We start from the raw sequence: 19,305 nt of genomic DNA, 5'->3' as shown, positions 1-19,305 counted from the left end.
CAGAGCAGGATTTATCACATCTCTTCCCAAGTAACTCAGTCAGGAGTAAAAGACCATAAAAGCAGCTCAAGAGCTCTTGTATTATTAAAGAATTGCATCTGATAAAAGCTGCTTTGATCCAAATGAAGCGATTTAGTCAAATGCAGCTAGACAGAAGTAGTGATGATCAACAAAATAATTTAAACAAAGCCAGTGTAGTAGTTTGTATCTGATCTGTGCTTGTTTGGGAAAGCTTTACACTGAATTTCTGTATTTGGCAACCACAGTGATACGTCAATTTAAGGAAAACTCAGCAAAATAATTTAAAAAGGGGTGTCATCCATAATGCAGTACCTCTATGTTATGAAGATTTAACTTACCAGGATAATGGTTTCAAAACCCAGATTCATTTCAACCTCACCAGCTTCTTGTACAACAGGGTCATAAAAGTCACATGTCTCAATTTAAAATACTGTATTGTGTAGCAAACAGTTAAGACACAAATTCAGTATATTCAAGTGTTTGATTTCCACAGAAATGAAAAACCTTTCTTTGACAGACAGATAAGCATTTCAAAACTGTAATGAAATCTGATTTCTTAGAGAGTAACCTAGAGAACGCTGGCTTCTGTGAGGACACAGCTCTGCCCACTGCGGGCTCTGCCGTGGCCCACGGGGGAAGGGCTCGAGTTGTGTCGTCCCCAAGCTGTCCCCAGAGCAGCTGAGCCACCAGCCAACCCCAGCCAGGCACCAGGGACCTCCAATCAACAGCCCTGGGGCTCCTGGGTCACTCCTGTCACTGCTGTGACCAGAGACTCACACTCAGACGACACCTGCACTTTTCCAGAAAAGAAAAAACTCGGACCCAGTACACTTAAATATATCACTCTTGCAGGAAGTGCTATCAGTACAGTCTTTGCAACTAGCCCCAAGTGTGTATTTAAGGGTTCTTTTAAAAATTGTTTTGATGTTGATCTGTATAATTCAGATGCCATACAACAGTTGTCTGATGATGACCAGCGTTGTGCTTTATGTGAAATCAGAAACCTCAAAATAATAATAAAGCTTCTAGGACTTATGGGAGATGAAACTAGGGTGATCCACCAACAAAAAATAAATCCATGATGAAATCCACAGTGTTGGAATTTTAACGGGCAAGAGTGGTCCAGACTAGAAGAAAAGCCCAAACCACCAGTAGAAGAATGAAATATGATATGGTCCAAGATGTATCCTTAAAGGTTTGTCTCAACCCTCAGCCATATTGTGAGGATTGATCTTCAGTTCAGTCCAGCCAGCAGAAATTGACTGTGCAATTTTCCATTTCAGGTATTGTACAGACTATGTACACTCTAGAAGGGTCCTTTAGTGCTACACTGTCGTACTTTTTGTCCCAGCAATTTGAGGGCGTGCAAATTCCACAAAGTCATCAATAAGAACTGGCCATGCCCCTGAAAGAGGAAAACACCAGAATGTAAGAACTTGGTTCAACAAGGCATTCTTTCACAAGCTTCATATCCAGACAAGATATCTGCTTTCCAGTATTAAACTAGGCAGAATTTGAAGCAAAAAAAATATAATTTTATTTTCCTGCTTAAAATTTAAGAGCTGATTAAAGATTTCTGCTTCATTTAAAGCCAGTTAATACACATCACTTTCAGGGGTTATCTTCCAGACAAAAACAAAAAACTGATCAAAATCCTAACTCAACACTGACAAGGGAATGAGCACGGTCCATAATTACTAAATAAAGTTGGAGCAGTTTGCTGCCCTCTGCTCTGGAGGTATCCCAAGTTTAGTTTCCCCCTCACTGAACTGATGTGCTGCCAAGGGCTGAGGGCAATCAGCTGTTCTTGGCTGCACACGGACTGAAGAGGAAAGATCGATACAAAAGTTTACAAGAAACACATTTGGTAGGAAGTGAGTTCTGTTCAGCAACCCCTGTGTGCTGCCAGCTTCACTTCTATGTCAAAACATGCCCAAGGCTCACATAAACAGAAGCAACCAGACTTAAAAACATTCTCAGCTACGAAATGCAGTAACCGGAGGACCCTACACAGAGCTGCACAAACCACGGATCAGTTACTTCGATGAAGATGCCAAGAACTGCAGCAATAGAGAATCTGTGGGTTTTAAATGGACATATAGCAGGGTTTGTCTCAGTAAGAAAGAATTTGAGGTTGTCTCAGTAAGAAAGAATTTATGGCTGAGCTTAGAACAAAGAAAGAAAATGGATTCCATGAAAGCTCCAGCATTTCTTTTTAAAACATTAATAACAGATATGATTACAACATGCATTAAAGCAGCCCTAACTTCAGATCACCAGAAATACTCTAATGGAGCTGGTTTTGAGATTGTGCCAAAGCAGATGCACAGTAATAAATGTAACATAAAACACAGAAGTTAATGAGAGAAAATGGCAATGTTTACCTTCCTCATCATAGTTAGACATGTCATCTGCTATCATTGTACTAAAGTCTAGAAGAAGGTTCCAGGTATCCTTAGGAATTGATCTTTTATGATGTTCCTGTTTGGAGAGGTGGAAAATTTAGATTTAAAAAAATAAATTAAAACCCTATTAGACATTCATTTTTACTGTCTCAAACACATCCATATCCCCAAAACATATTTCTGTTGTACACACTATGAATATCTGGGATTTAGGTCAAGACAGTCTATTTCATCTACTCAGTAACTTAAACACGGTTCTCTTCCAAGTTCTGAAAGTACTGCAGTCCAGATTAGGTAAAGGTTTAAACTTACCAACAAAAATTTGTTCCACAAGTCTAGAAATTTAAATCTTCCATTAAGTACTAAATTCCAGTAGGCAATGGCCATTTCTAAATCTGTAATATTAAAATAATTACTTTTAGAGATACACATATCAAATATATAATCTCCACAAGTATCTAACACCAGGATCAACCATGTATCCATAAACGTGAAAAGATTAAACTAATGCAAATATACTCAAGGATCCTTTACAAAAAGGCAACCATAAATAAAGTGTTACACACATATTTTATATTTTAGAGAACTGAAATTGCCCATATTAATATCTAACATATCCAACCCCCCCCCAGGACATTGCATATGCCTTTTGCTATCTAACAATACTTTAGTTAAAAGTCAGCAAAATATTTTCAGTTAAAGATGCTATTGGCTTGAAAAGAAAATTTGTAGTATTTTGTACTGAGACTTTATCTTTTTTAATGTACAAAATACAATTTAGATAAAACCAACTTTTAATGATTTCATTCATAAGGCAACCTTATTACAAGTGCTGCCTTTGCAGTGAGACTTTTGTCAAGTGCTCATTTCTGTAGTCAAGATTTCCTTTTGAAAGAGACTCTTTAGGTAGTGTCCTTGAGCAGACAGAAGACAGTTGATTTATTTGGTGGTGGTGGTGTTTTGGTTGAGTTTTTGCTTTTGTGGGTTTTTTTGTTGGTGGTGTGGGGTAGTTTTTGGCTGTTTTGGTTTGGGATTTTTTTTCCTTTTGCTTGTTGGGTGTTTTGTTTGTTTGCTGGGTGGTGGGTTGGCTTTTTTTGTTCTTCTTTCCAAGCCTCCTGGTAAATTCCTGCTAGTTTGCAATGAGTGAAGCCTGGCCTGACAGATTTGAGAGCAGCCCCCCTGCCTGTCAGAGCTGCTGGAGGGCAGCAGCTCCCAAAAAACCCCGGCGGGTCTGGCTGGAGGGGAGGGACAGAGCCAGGTCCCCCCTCCCTGGGGAGGGGCAAGGGCTGAAGGGCCAGGAGGGGCAGACAGGAGCACATGAAGACATTTGGAACCCACAACTCTGCCCAGGGTCACCTGCACTTCCAGGAATTACCAGGGGATTGCTGCAGCACCAAACCCCACTCACTGTGAATTACCAAATTCAGTATCCTCAGCTGCAGGATATCACACAGTGACCCCAAAAGGCTGCCCAGGTAAGTGGCCTCTTTTTAAAAACAGCTCTTATGGCAGACTAGCAAATTTCTTCTATAAACAATCCCCTTGTGGAAGCAGGGGGGGAAGGCACAGGATCAACTGCACACCTCGGAAAAGAAGAAAAAAATCTACACCAATAAACCAAGAGCTCCACTCCCTTCCTTCCCCCAGGATGCCCAAATATTTAAAAGAACCCAGGGGGAGGTAGATCTTGGAGGTGAAACCAACACAAACAAAACAAAGTATGAAATCTGCATTGCTGGAGGGAAAATAGGAGCTGATGAGGAGTTTCTGAATTGTTTAGCATCAGATATTAAAAGTTCTCAAACAGCAGAGTCACATTATAGTATCTCCTGACCAAAGTACAGAATAAAATTTGTGAAGGATTTTCTGCTGTAAAGCTGCAAAGAGGTTTTATTTCAGACAAAAGTGCAAGAAGCAGAGACAAATTACACAGAAGTCACTACTCCTCAGTAAATAAAGCTGTATCTGAAAATGGCAACTCATTCAAGACTGTAGAAGCTCAAAGTCTCTCTTTAACAGCAGATTCAGGTACAAAAACATGCATTTTAGCTTTCAACTAAAACTACTGTCTTTCTAAAAGTTAATAGATACAAACTTCAGAGGAAGCTGATCAGTTCCTCAAGGAAAAAAGCTGAAAACTAAGTTTTATTTACTTGTGCTGCATTAATGGTATGCATACAAAAAGGCAAGGTGATCAAATCACTGCATTTTACAGTGGTTTGTAAACAATCACTATAAACAAACTGTGCATTCTGACATTTTTATCCAATTTTGAGGTAATTCTTGTGGGTAAGCAAAGGCTGTTAAAAGCTAAATCTCAGGGTGCTGCAACCTCAAACTCAGTGTATGAGTCCAAACATGTAAAGCATGATGACATAATACCTTGGGACAAACTACATTTTTAAAAATAAATTATATTAAATAGCAAAACTGGAAGGTAAAGATATAATTTTAGATTTCTGTAAGTGTGAAAATGCTCAGTGAAATCCTCCTGGATCAAATATAAGTGTCTCAAAATGCCTCCATTTTGAATTGTATCCAGAGAGATGCAAGAGAAGCAAACAATGTTTGAGATGAACACCAGCTACAAGGTATTCTCCAGTGAGATACAAATACCACAAGAACTTTTCAGACACCCTCCTACTTACACAGTAGTAAGGAATTATGCAGAGGAAATATATTTCCAGAACTGTGCCTGAACTACAGCACAATGTTTGCAAGATTAGAGACCAATATACATTAAAATCAATTTGGCAAGTTCCTACAAGCAGTTATTTAGACACACCAAAATTAATTGCCTAACTAGCAGCACTTACTTTGCAGCTCTGTACTTCTCCCAGTATTGTTTTGCTCCAGGGTTGCCAGAATTATTCTGCCCTGTTGTAAATTCATGCCTAGAACTGTGTATTTATGAGCACCAAAATGGCTGGTAAGCATCCAGAATTTAGGCTCAGACTTCCAGACCCAGATTTTAAAACAAAAACAATTTAAAAACCTATCTTTCACTATGTATATGCCATATGGATCTCAGAAAACTATACCTGTCTGCCACTGCTAGAGCTTAACATGCAGGAAGAAGCTTTATGATGAATGACAAATAAAGCAAGCCAATGAGTTTTCCTGGGAAATTATTCCCACAATTCAGTTGCTGTCCACATTTTCCTTGTTGTAGCAGCCTAAAAAAATTATGATGATTTTCTACAAGAAATACAAATCAGCCTGTTCATTTATTTGCATGATTCAGAAATGACTACAAGCATGCACAAGTATTTTCAGATGGTTTAGCAGCACTTTTAGCTCCTTTGGATACAATGAAATTCACAATCCACTGAAAACAACAAACAAGATAACAGCCAGGTGTCAAAGAAGGACATAGAACTTTTGCTTATTTACTTATTTTTCAATACTCATTTTAAGTCAAAAGTTGGTCTGTACATAAAAGCCAGTAAAACTAAAGCAGAAAGCTCATCTTTACAAGCCTGGGAATGCAAAGCTGTCCAGTGGCAGCCAGTTTAGAGCATTTTCATTACTGAGAAGAACAAATTCACAAGCTGCAAAGGAAGAACCTACCAGCCTTTCCAGATTTTATTATTTCTCAAAACCAGAAAAATTAACTTAAGAAGTTACAGGATCATGAAAAGCTAGTTATGGCTAACAGCCAAATCACACTGTAGAGAAATGAATGTACATCCTGGCTGCTAAACATCACTGCTTGAAAGAAATTTTTATTCCCTCATTTTTGTTGTTTCAAATAGACAGAGCTACAGTTTGTTGCTTTAATTCCATCCAAAGTGTGATGTTCTGAAATTACTTTTAATAAGTTATTTGTCCACTCCACCTGTTACATCAACTAAAGCCATACTCCATGTGTGAACTCTGAAATAATGGCAAAAAGCCTTCAGTGAGGTAAGGGGAAAAACCTCTGTAGGTAGGCACCAGCAGGCATCAGCCCAGAACACAGGAATCCATTTGTACCATTCCAATTCTATCCTGCTAAGACATTTGCAAGCATTTCTGGTGTTACAAGGGACTGTACAAATGTGCTTACACAGAAAATGGTTTTAACAGCTTCAATTTATCCTAAAAGTAAAAATTCAATTAATCTGTTCAGTGCTGCAAATTCTAAGTGCTGCAATTATGTCTTTAATATAAGAACATAATCCATTGTGCTTACTGAGAACTGCACTCACTCGGAGTGAACAAATAAACCTTCTCCCATAAAATTCTGTAGCCTTTATTAATAATCAATTTGAGTACCTTAAATTGACATGCATCTTTCAAAACACAGAGATGTATTTTAACCCAAGGGTGATTATCTTTCAGATTCATTGGATCACAATAATACATTCATTTACAGCTTTAATTAGCCATTTCCAATATTTATGAACAAATGCTTATGAATTAGAATACATACCTAAACCTTTCTGTCCTGGGTTCTTTGCAAAGTTGAAAGTAAATTGATAAAAATCCTTAAATCTTCCTGGCTCTTTTAATTCTTGCTCCATTTTAGGAATCTGGGCCTTCAGTTTTTCTATGCTGTCACATCTGCATTTTAAAAAGCACATTTGTTTGTATATTTATTTATTATTCATTTTGCCATAAAAACGTGAATTAAACAAAAATCTATAAACTGTTTGTAGAATACAATATGGTTATCAAAACAGAATTCAGGAAGCCTTTGATGAGTCTGCACCTCTACAAGAATTTCATTTGTTATTTCTTCATGTTGCATTTGCACATATAACTGACATACCAGGTTCTAGAATCCACAAAAGTTTTAGGAAGATGTGATAAAGACTCCTGCACTCTCACAAGGCAGAGAAACCCCAAGTCTGCCCAACATTCCTGCTCTACCTGCCAGAGCAGCTCTGTGCCAGCCACCACACAACCCTCACACAAGCAAGGCCGGGCTGTGTTCTTCCAGAGGCAGACAAGCGATGCTGGGCTCTGAAACATCTCAGAAAGGACACAAGACTGAGAATTCCCCAAAGCAGGACACTGGATCACACTGTGACCATCTAACACTCAGTGAGCACTTACCCCAGCTCAGTCATTCCATCCATGAACTCCAGCTTTGAGAATTCACACTGTGTTGCAGCCCGGAATTTCCACGCGATGATGAGCACGGTGATGCTGGCTGGGTCGAGGGCTAGGTCATCACAGAACTGCTGAATTCCATCTATGCCAATCTTGTTTTCATCTTGAGGATCTTGGGCACATAAAAGTAAGGATCAAGAAAAACAGATATTTGAAAAAGCTAATTTGTTCAACAAGTATATTTAGGACAAGGAAACATTTTCAAGAAGCCATTTTTGGGATCTGCCCTTATAAGAGAGTATTTTAAAAACAAAATTAAATGAGTGCTCCCAATGGTTAAGCTTTAACAATTGAGGCAGTTACTGCAATAAAGCCTCCCATACAATGAAGATCATGTTATTTTAATTGAGAGACAAAAGCACCACAAACATTTATCTTCTGCCTAATAATGTGCAGGATCTTCTGACTCATTCCCTACAGAGCACACTGGTTCTCTCCCCCAGCACACTCCATTTTTGGCCTCTTTGGTCAGACTGATGAGCTGTGTTCCATAGAAGCCATTCTGCAGTGATCATTTCCAAGTTGTACCAACACCCAAATCTGCCCATCCACAGCTCCCCCAAGAGCAGATGTAGGCATTTCCTGGCCCACAGGAGGTTTCCAGCATGCAGAGGTTGGACACAGTAACCTCCAGGGGGAAGTTATGCTGCTCCATTAGAGATTCCAAGTCAGCCAGGTCCACTCCTCTTTCCACAAAGGAATCAACATCTGGTCTGGAAGTGAGATGCTCACATTTCAACTGTGCTAACAAAGATCTACTAACACAAGCCAACACAGACTTCACAAAAATGGTATTTGGATTATACATATAAAACATAGGAAAACTGACAGAAAACAGAGCACTCATTTTTAGAGTAAGTGCTAAAACACAGGATTTGTTCTGCTCTACTGAATCCACTTCATGTGGTAGGATACCAGTTGAACACTGGCTATATAAGATACAGAGACTCTGTTTTCTTTTACACTCTCTTTGTAACTACCTGATAAGAACAAGCTGAATAAAAACCAAGGTAGAACCCATCCCTAGTATGCAACCTTGTCCTTTGTCAGGATCAAGTCCTGTGTGATGTGCCTTCCCCAGGAGACTTACCTAAAATCCTCATTAACCATCACAATTACTCACTGCACACACAGATCCAGCTCAGACCCTAATGTCCTATAAATGTAGATACATTCAGAGCACATAAAGTAACTGCATGTAATCCCTGTGAAGCAGAAACCTACCTATATTTCCCTTCTAATTTTTATTATTAGCACAAAAAGAAAAGCTGAAAGAGTCAGTTAAGATTTCCCAGCACAAGAGCACAACATCACCAAGACATTGTAAATAAGAATTATACAAGTATGAAATAAGCCTTAAAATTCAGGGTACTCACCTTTGTATCTGTTATATAGTTGTTCTAACTTCTTTCTGTCCAGTGATCCTTTAACACTCTCTCGTATATAAAGTTCAGGATTTTGGAAAAAGTTGTCTGTTGCAACATCTAACTTCCAGTCATTTTGAGACAGACAACTCACTGCTGTCTTTTCACTAGATTGTGTGAAGACCATAAACTGACGCACTTTATCCTTCTGTGATGATTTCAACTTGTTCTAGTGAAAACAGACAATACTGTAACTAGAAATGTCTACTGGACAAAAACACCCCACCAGTAAATAAAAACCAGTCTCTTAATGCTTTTTAAATCAGTCTAATTTTCCCAAGCAATCAGGATATCAAAATATCTGATCAAGTTCCTCCAGAGGTGGGGCAGAGCAGGCCATTGAGCCGTTCAGCACCTCTGAGCAGCAAGCCAGCATCCCTTGTGTCCCAGCTACTGCAGGACCAGGGCCACACCTGGAACGGGATCTCCTGAGGTGCCTCTTGATGGCAGCAAGGGACCAGGCTGGGACATCCATTTCAGGGAGCTACACACTGAAACACCTTAAAGACTTCTTTTCCTTTAAAGAGATTTTTCACTTTGAAGGTTCTCAGCTCCACCTACATAATTTGCAAAACATTCCTGCGAGGAGGCATTGTCTCCATTTCACAGGTGCAGCAACCGAAGCTCAGAAAAAAAGAGGCAGTGTGCCTGAGGCAGGCGGGGGAGTGAGTAGCCAAGGTGAGAGCTCAGGAATTCCAGGCCTCCTGCCCAGACCCAGCCATCCCGCCCTGCTCCAGCCCAGAACTGAATGCAGACTTGCTGCTTATCAGCAGAGAGGGATTCCCAAGGATATTTCTGATGAGGAGAAGCACACGCAGGATTTCAAGGGTATGAGTTACACAAAACTAACTGCTCATCATGAGAAAGCAATCACAGCTCCTGCACTACACCCAAACTCAGTGCCACAGTTCACTCAATACAGTCGAAGCAAACACTCCCAGTGTTACAACTTGGTACAGAAAAGTTCTGACAAAATTTTAAATCAGTATTGGATTCCTTACATGGCACAAGTATTTAATTTTTAGTTTACTTTGTATTCTAACCAAAACTTGTATATTCTGTTCATTATTGCATCTGTAATTTCAACAGCTCCTTCTCAGTGAATATGGAGAAAAAAGGCAAAAAAAAATCCCATGACATGATAAAATTCAGACAGGGAATGATTTAGGAGCAGTATGTGCTCAAGCTCTTAATTCCAAAGTGTTAATTAGTGTTCAATCACATCATCATAAGAAAAAAGAACTAATGCTTCAGAGGACAAATTCATCAGTCCTAAAAGTCAGGATTAGTTTTCTGTAGCTTGATGATCGAGTATGAACAGTTATTTGTAAGAATAGTTAAGTCACCAGCTTCACAGTTACACCACTGGAAAACAATACAAGAACATCACATTTGGTTTAAACTGATACCCACAGAATATACTGAATAGAACAATACCCTGAGCACAGCTCCTGTGCACCCCATGTGTCAAGGGTGGCTCCAGAGCAGACATTCAGCACCTTGCACTACTGAGCTCACACTTCCACAAAAACCTCTAACACTGACAAGGCCACGTGGAACAACTTCCAGAAATGACTAATGGATTTTTAGTTGCAGCTTTTTAAAATGTATTGTAAACTCAGATTATTGAAAACAAACCACTGAAAGAAATCCCAAATGAAGATGAAACAATCCCAAATTTAAATCTATCAATTACCAGCTTCCTGTAATCAGTTCCACACAGCCAGACTGCTGCATCACCACAGACTCAGCTGCACTATAGGGCAGCCATACTTAATTATCTTAGCTTTCCTTTTTTTCTTTACAAAGCTGGTGCCTTCAATCTTTAGTATTTTGATTTTTTAAAAAACGTGTACACATAAGTATGCATAGCCCATTTAATAGTGAGTACTCTGTAAAACCCCAGGAGGCTTTGTTCTTCCCTGTTCCTGCAAGGGTGAACTCTAAAAGCAGTGACATCCCACAAAAAGTCAAGGAAAAGGTTTAAGTAGGCTTTATCATGGATGCCCAGGACCACAGAAGCTGGTATGTTCTGCATCTTGTCACATAAAAGAAGAGTGCAATTTGTTAGAACAAAAGCTTGCAGCTTAAATGCCTGTTATGATAAAATTTAAATTCTACATATGCACATGAGATTTTCCCATGCTTGGGGCTCCCTAAGTGATAGCAACAACATAAAACCTTTTTTAAAAGAAGATTGAAATTGCAGAGAATCAAGCAGCTAATTACAACATTCAGTAAGGTATAAGATGCAATAAATCACACTGTTCAGCCATAATCTTTTTCTTTAATTTTCCTATTTTCCTGGTCAAATATGAGTTTATTTTTAGTGAAGAAGTGCCAAACCCCTTTGTTTATAGTTGATGAATGCTTCTGCAGAACCTTGCCAATATGGACAGGACACTCCACATCCTAAGTGACTGGGCACTCTCTGCAGGCCTACTACAGGACAGCAAGAGATGGAATTACTGCTGAGTTTTTATTATCCTATTATAGCTCACTTTCCAGCACATTAAAAACCCACACTTCAAGCAGGAACAGGTTCCAAGCCTTCTGCACTTTTGAGGGCTATTTCTAGACACTGAGCACTAATACTCTATTATTGTTTCAAGTGCAATACAGAGCAGCACATAACCTTTAATCCTACAGTCATCAGGCAACAAATACCTGACACTGAAATTGTGCTCACTGTAATGCAACACAATCCACATAAAACATCTCAACTTTAACACAGGTTAAAAAGGAAGACAGAATTTTATTTAACACATATGTGTCTTGCCTATATATACAAATGAACACCAATGGAAAGCAAATGAAACAAATTTGTACTCTTATTTCTTGGATCAAAAGGCAAAGGAAAAATTCAGTTCTGCAAGCCTTTGATCAAGTTTGTGTGGTATCCAAGCTACCTTTCATAATAAAGATGTCACAAGACAGATAACCTTACTTTTAAAACACAGAATAACTTCTCCAAATGAAAAGCTACATTGTGTAGATTCATAAAACTACACTCATTCTAATTAACATCTGGTTCTATTATTTTGATTTTAAAACAAAGATTTGCCTCTTACAATGATGTACCAAATTTGAATATTCTAATTCAATATCCTTTCCTTGATCAGATATTTCAGTGAAAAATTACAAATAAAAATTAAAATACTTGGACTTTTATTTCCCCCAGTATTTTTTCTCCTAGTCTCAGGTACAAAAAATGCTAGAACTTCTCTACCAGCTCTGACTACAGCATTATTTTTCCTTATCTTCTGCACTGTTTTTAGTCACCCCAGATTCAAAGATAAGTTCCAAACGCTGGTCATCAACATTTTGCAGACAGTTAATAGCTGAATGAGGGCTCCACTCTCCTGGATAAGGTTCATGGGAAACAGCACCAACCTTTGTCCCACACTGCCCGGACTGGAGCCTGTTCTTGGACTTGGCTCAAAGGTCCCATGTGGCCCCAGTGAGACAAGCAGGGCTCGATGAGTTCTGCTGCCCAAACTCCCTTGTGGCCCCCAAGGAAGGCAATCACACAGTCACTCATCAGTGAGCGACTGCTTTGCACCTTTCCCAGCCACTGATACAGACCATCCAAATCCTGGGAGTTTCACTGCTAAGCAAAGGAATTTGAACGATGTGACATCTGCGCTTTTGTTTCAGGCGGGACTCAAAGAAAAGCCTGTTAAGTTCTCATGCATGTGACAGGTAAAAGCCTTTTCTAAAATAGTATCAACCTCCACGAAGTCTCGGCCTTTACACTGACTGCACTCAGACTCCGGCCGGAGCTGGGGCTGTGGGAAGATCCCTGCTCCTCCCAAGGACCCAGCTCAGTCCCCCAGGCTCGGGGGTGCAGCCCCTCACCCGACTGCCACTGCTGTCCCTTGATGCCACACGAATGGCCAGGGGAGCTCTGCTCCTGAACCATCCCACCTTGGACTGTATCCATGACAGGAACCAAAGGCACCTAAAAATGTCTGCTTCACTGCTTGTATTCAACAAACACATGGCTAAAGCTTAACAGGCAGAATCATGAGTAATCATGAGTTTGTTTTGTAGGAAAAACGTTAATTACAACAGAAATCTACAAATAGACAGAACTGCATCTTAACCCACCAACAGTGATGCACACGGGTATACTACCAAAAAAAATCTGAGGTAAAGACAAAAACAGTGAAAGTAAATAGCCACAGTTTCTGAATACTGTAAACAAACATGTCCTTCAACTACATTTTATTTTCCACAGCAGTTTCTCTAAGAGAGGGCACACAAAGTAAGACAGTCAGGACATTTGTAAGCTTCTGTTTCAAACTGATGTGAAATCTACTTGGTTGCAGTGGAACAGAACAAATACACTTTAAAAGTGTGTTGAGATATAAAATCCAAGAGAAAAATCACAACATAAAGTTGCTTTCCACCTTCTATAATGTTCTTTTAATGGATAAAATAATTTCAGTATTTGCATGCAGGCAGAAGGTCAATTTACAGCTACCAAGAATATTGCTGTAGATATAATGGTAATTCATGCTAACCTGAGAGGTGAAGGAAACACAAAAATCAGGGCTTTTCCAAATAAAAAAGGACAACATAAAGCAGCCAGCTGTTTAGCATTCTTAACTCTGGTCTGGGGCACAAACTCTATTCATAGTGTATATTTGCATTGGCACCATAAAACATGAGTAAAATATCAAGAGCTACGTAATAAATTTCACACCTTGTTCTCAGAGTAGTTCATATTCTTGAATTTTTTTTTCATGGCTCTAGTTAAAAGTGATTTAAAGTATTAGTTCAAAGAGATCTCTGGTAAGCCAGGAGAGGAAACAGAATCGTGCACCATCTTGTCTAGCACTCTGACTACTCCGTCCGAAGCGCAATGCCAAGAATCTGAAGTTTTACCATGGGACAACTAAACCTCAACTATTTAATATCAACAAACTGCTTCAGACATGCATATGCACCACTGCTTACACGTATAAACAGCTGGCCTTGCAGAACAGCTCGTGGAGTTAAACACCACATAACAATGTCATGAAGTACACTAACATTACAGGAGACAGCGTCAGACATGAAATTCTTGTAATATGAAATTTTACAACTTCCTGTCAGCTGAGGTTAGCAGTAAGAAATTATGTATTTATCAGCACAGAAATATTTTTCAGAGAACACAAACTGGACAATATAATAGATAATATAAATAGAGATAAGGCTAGCACATGGCTCTGGATAATGATGTAGATAATAAAACACACTTGCCTCGATTACCACACAGAGTTCTAAATTCATTAAATCATTCAGAATTGTTCAGGCAGTGAAGATGGCTCAGAGTACAATGGACCAGCTTACTGCTGTGCCTTGATTCATGGGCACAGCACTGTCCTCAGGATGAGATGAAGCACTAACACTCCAACAGGGAAGGTGAAGGACAGCCCTTCTACAGGTGCTGCTCAGCCAGCTCAGATGAAGAGTGGGTAAGCAAGGCTGACTGCTCCCAGCAGCCCAAGGAATACTGCCAGGGTGTTGTCCCTTCCAGATCCAGGACAAAGATGGTTCAAGGGCAGGAATCCTCTGTCCTGAAGGCACAAAGCCATATGGACACTGGTGAGACTAAGGCAGAGCCAGCAGTGCTCAATCTGGCAGTGCTGCATGGACAGGTAGGAGCCAGCCCCAGCAGCAGGAGCCTGTGCCATGGCACTTGCTGTGCTGGACAAGCCACAGCCTCTGGGAGGAAGAGCCAGAGCAGTTGTGTACATGGGCAGAAAAACTGGACATGGAATCTCATGTTTCTGGATGAGCATCCTCAGATCTCTGTGAAGTCTCCCTACCTTTCCCCTAACCAAACAGAGGATTTTGCCATACCACAAGTAAGGGACAGAATCCTACACCAAGGCACTGGAAACCATCCATACCTGTATTTACTACTTCTAAAAGCTGCAGCCTGTCATTTAGTCCCACTTCAGTGTCATCCTTTCACCTGGGTGCTGGAGCCAACAAGCACAGCCTGGAACACAGCTGTTTGCACAGGGCCAACAGCTCTGCTCAGGGCCATGAGTGGAGTATTCACATACTCCCTCCCATCTGATAAATACCAATCTACCAGCACAGAATTGCTACACAGAATATGTCTGCTGGTTCTTCAGTTAAGTGTTTCCAAGAAGACCAAGCAGACAGAACTCTGCTGTTTCTCACAAAAAGATATTCTCTGAGTAATGGGCCTCACTATTTCTGTTATAATGCCACTTTCTACACTATGGTTCAATTTAAATTTCTAATCTCATAGCCAGCCAATAATATATGTACATTCAACTCATTAACTGTCTATTTTATCAACTGTGTATCTATTTTGCCTACCTACACTGGATATACTGTGTGACAGGTCTAGGTGATTTTTATAGAAAAAAGTCTTCATAAAAAGTTGTGTAACATTACTGTGTATGCACAATTTCAGACAGTCCCAGACCTGCAGAATTACAGTAAGACAAGTTTACAGTCAGAACTTCATTCAGACTTCAGTCCTAAGCGCTCATAAAAAAACACAAATGAAGATCTACATCAAACTATTCAATTAAAAATTATACTAGTTACACAGTGACAAGTTTATTAGAGGTCTGCACACCACAAATTTAAATGCTGGCTAACCAAATTTTTATGCCAACATAACTCCATCAATTAAAGGTGACATTGTAATTTTTTTAATATGTTTTTAACTCTGCTTGTCAGAATAGTATTAACAGCAAGTATAAAATATTTTTACACCAATAAGCATACACCAGTAGATCTTACAACTCCCTCCTACACCCCTCCTAAGACTGTAACACTGCTACAGAAAAGTGCTGCTTTAAATTGTACAGGTGTAGTAGCTAAAGCTGTTACAACATTTGAATATGGAGAAAGCCTGGAAGTACTACTATAAACTGTTCCCTCTGGTGCATAAGGCACTGTGCAAGAAACCAACGAGGGCCTCCTTAATTAAATTGAAGGAAGATATTTTTCTTTTGTTTAGGCAAACAAAACCAGCAAATGCTGTTCTAAACACTGCAGTTTCCCCCTACAAGAAGCAAGGGAGAAAGTCAGGCGATTTGGGAGTCCACAGCAAATCCTCAGTTACAAGAACAGTATGACAGAGAAAACGCAAGATAAACCTTTACAAGACCTTTACTAGGATGACCTTTGCAAGGCCCTCCTTTACAACACTTCTATGAAAACAACCAAGACCCTGGAACAATTATCCAGAAATTCCCCAAGAGAATTCCAGCTCAAGAAGCACCGACACCCCCAAGCTTCCCTGTGAGCTGACAGCACTTAATGGGCCCTGAGTCGCCTGAAATCCTGCGGAAAAACTCCGAGCAGCCCCTGGATGCGGGCAGCCCCTTGCTCTCCCTCGGTGCTGCTGCAGGCACAGGGCACAGCCCGCACAGCGCTGCCCACAGCACGGCCGCTGTCTCGCAGAGGCTCCTGAACCCTCACACCAGGTGCCAGCGAGCCCCTCCCGCCGTGCGGGGCCTGCCGGGGCCCCGCGGGTCGGAGCCTGGGCGGGATCCCGGCGCCCCCCGCTTAGGCCCCTGCCCCGAGCAGCCCCTGCCGCCCGCCCCGCGGCCCCGGCCCGGGCCCCACACGCCGGCCCTGCCGTGCCCGGCAAGAGGACGAGCAGCCGCGGGCCAACACATCGTGCCCGGCTGCGGAGCCCCCGACACCGGCCATTCGGCCGCTCCCGGACACCCAGCGCGCCACGACCAGGCCGCGCTGCCCCTGCCCGGCCCCGAGGCGCCGCGCTGGGCCCAGAGGGACCCCGGGCGGCCGCTCACCATGGTGGGGGCTGTGCGGGCCTCTCCCCTCCCGGCTCGGGCGGACACTGAGGGCGGCGGCGGCGGCGCTTCCTCCGGCGGCGGCGGCTCCCGGCTCCTCACGGGCCCTTCCGCCGCCTTCCCCCGCTCATGCGCAGTGCGGGGAGCCGGGAGCCCTCACAGGGGGCGGCCCCGGCCGCGTTCCCCGGGAGCGGCGGCAGCGAACGGCGGGCGGCCCTCGCTCGGCGCTGAGGTCGCGGCGAGCACCAGGGGGGCCTCGGCCCGAGCAGGGAAGGGAGGGAGGGGAAAAGTCCCCCAGGGCTTCTGGAGGTTGTTACGGGGTGGGCTCGGAGGGGATGCGGCGGGGGCAGGCGGAGATGCGGGCTCCCAGCAGCTCCTCACCCCGGGACGCGATGTTGTGTCGGGGAATCTCCCTATGTGTTCCTATTTCGTCAGTATCAAAAGGTCAAACACTTTTCGAGCATCCAGTGTGGCCGCCGTTCCCGGGGGCCTGAACACGGAAAGGGCGAGACTGGAAAATCCCCCGGGCTTTCTAGGATGGATTCGCAGAAGAGGCAAAATCGCTTGCTGAGCAGCCACGGACACCTGGGGAAGGTGAAGTCTCGGGGCAGCAGCTTTACAGAGGAGCACCTGCACACCTGTAAGATTTGCCTGATTTCCCTGGTCCAGGCTGTGATCCCCTTTGGGGAGCTGTGGACAGGTATAGCTCTTCCTGCAGTAGCATAGCTGTACTTGCAGAAGGGTCTGCAATGGTTAAATCACGGTTTGTACCACTATCCCAGACAGTTGTTTTTTCCCAGGAAAGCTTACTCTACCTACTGCAGGCTTTTGGCAGCCGAGGGAGTTTGGGGAAGCAAAATACTTGCTGATAAAACTCACAGTGGTGGCAAACTGCTGTTGTGAAGGACAAAGGTTTGAGATCTCATCTTGTTCTCTCATCTCCTGCTGAGATTGGAGTTATTAAAGCAAGCTTCTGTATTTATTATGACTGGTATGATTGCACACACCACAGAGAAATTAAGACTTCAAAAAGCCATTCCTCATCATGGATGCCCACAGTTTATGTATGTGTTCTTATAGAAAAGGGTCTGAATTTCTTTGCTTAAGTTTCTTGCTTACTTTCCTGAAAGTCAGAGCAAAGCTTAGATGGGAGTGTGAGGAGTTAAGTTGTATTTAGTGAGGAAAATCAGGCCTGTCCTGTGAAGTGTCCAATTTTGCTGGTGTACAAAACAGTAAAATTAAGAGCTTGATATCAAGTATACGGGAATATAGCTGAATTCAGCTATCCTTGGAGACAGCAGTTGCCTGGATACCTTGAATCCTACCAAAGAGCATAATTTTTAAATTGAGGATGGATGCAGATTGGCCAGTGAACAGCCATGAACACTGCACACCAGCCCAGTCCTTGTAACCACGGCAGGGGAGGCAAAGCCAAACCTGGAAATCTCTTTGATTGAGTTAGCTAATTGCCATCACTGTAACATGCTGTGACAGCCCTCCTGCCAGCTGAAGACACAGTTTAGACCTGGAGAATTATTGTGACATGTAACAATAATCTGAGGGATGAGCTGTGCATGCAGGAGACTCCTCAGGAGAGAAAGAGGATGATTTAAGTGACTTGTTTTTTTCTAATACCTGTGGATCTTGCCGGTTTCTTGTAATGCAGGGTCTCTCTTAGTGGGTTTTTTGAGTGTATGGGTGCACACTGTATTTGTGTTCAGTTTTTTGACTGGCTTTTGGTTTGATCTCCCTAACTTACTAGATTGCTCTATATTACAAATTACTGTTGTATAAGGTATGGAAAATCATATTTAACTGCTTCTGAGCAAGGCAGATAACAAGATCATCCCATGATATGATAATGAAATCTATTAAAAAATGTGAAATGCATATTGCTGCTATTCACAGCATACATACTATTTCTTGTGGGTTTTTTTCCAATTCAAGATCACTCCTCAGGAGAAACTGTACCTGGGGAAAGGTTGGAAGTCTAGTGTTACTGATTTTAGTGGGAACTGCAGTGTTCTGTATTGGTTTCCAGAGTGCTTCCATGGGAATATGGCTGAATTTCTCAATCTGAGGTTACCTTACCCAGAGCTCTTGGTCACCATGATCTGACTAGACTGAGTTACTCTCCAAACACAGCTCACTGCAATGGGCAGGCACACAGCTCAGGACACAGCCAGACTGCTCCAGTTCCACCCCTACCCACACGTTTGAGCCTGCCTACAGATGGAGATGGGTACTGGCATGATGTGTGTGCTGTCTGAATCTCACCCTCACCATTTCTGAGCAAAACCAAGCACCATTTCTGATGCTTTATAAAGCAAGAGGCAGCATGAGGCCACCAAAAAGTGTAAGTTACCTGAATTGGGCTTGTTACATGTTGCCTTTTGTGCAGCTCCCTGCAGGATGGAGCCCAGGTCAGAGCAGGGAGACCCAGCTCTGCTGCTTGTGAAGGTGACACGTGCCCTCAGTGACACAGACGAGCAGGAAATTTCATTGTGCAATGTGCACGCAGCATAATCACCATGACCAGGGTAACATGATGACTTGTTCAAT

The 19,305-nt window shown here is 42.0% G+C and overlaps 1 protein-coding gene across 1 annotated transcript; it reads right to left on the bottom strand.

Annotated features, from left to right (window-relative positions):
* Window positions 1–847: 847 nt before the first annotated feature.
* Window positions 848–16,838, bottom strand: DCUN1D1 (defective in cullin neddylation 1 domain containing 1). Its single transcript, XM_066556396.1, has 7 exons — window positions 16,744–16,838; window positions 8,900–9,116; window positions 7,467–7,635; window positions 6,841–6,971; window positions 2,739–2,821; window positions 2,406–2,502; window positions 848–1,426 (listed from the first exon to the last, which is right to left on the bottom strand). The coding sequence occupies exons 1-7, from the start codon at window positions 16,744–16,746 to the stop codon at window positions 1,347–1,349; spliced, it is 780 nt and encodes a 259-aa protein (XP_066412493.1). The 5' UTR covers window positions 16,747–16,838; the 3' UTR covers window positions 848–1,346.
* Window positions 16,839–19,305: the final 2,467 nt, after the last annotated feature.

This window comes from Molothrus aeneus, chromosome 10 (assembly GCF_037042795.1).
Source record: "Molothrus aeneus isolate 106 chromosome 10, BPBGC_Maene_1.0, whole genome shotgun sequence".
NCBI classification, from domain to species: domain Eukaryota; kingdom Metazoa; phylum Chordata; class Aves; order Passeriformes; family Icteridae; genus Molothrus; species Molothrus aeneus.
The sequence above is the reverse complement of the archived record's forward strand: the minus strand, read 5'-3'. Positions and strand labels throughout refer to the sequence as shown.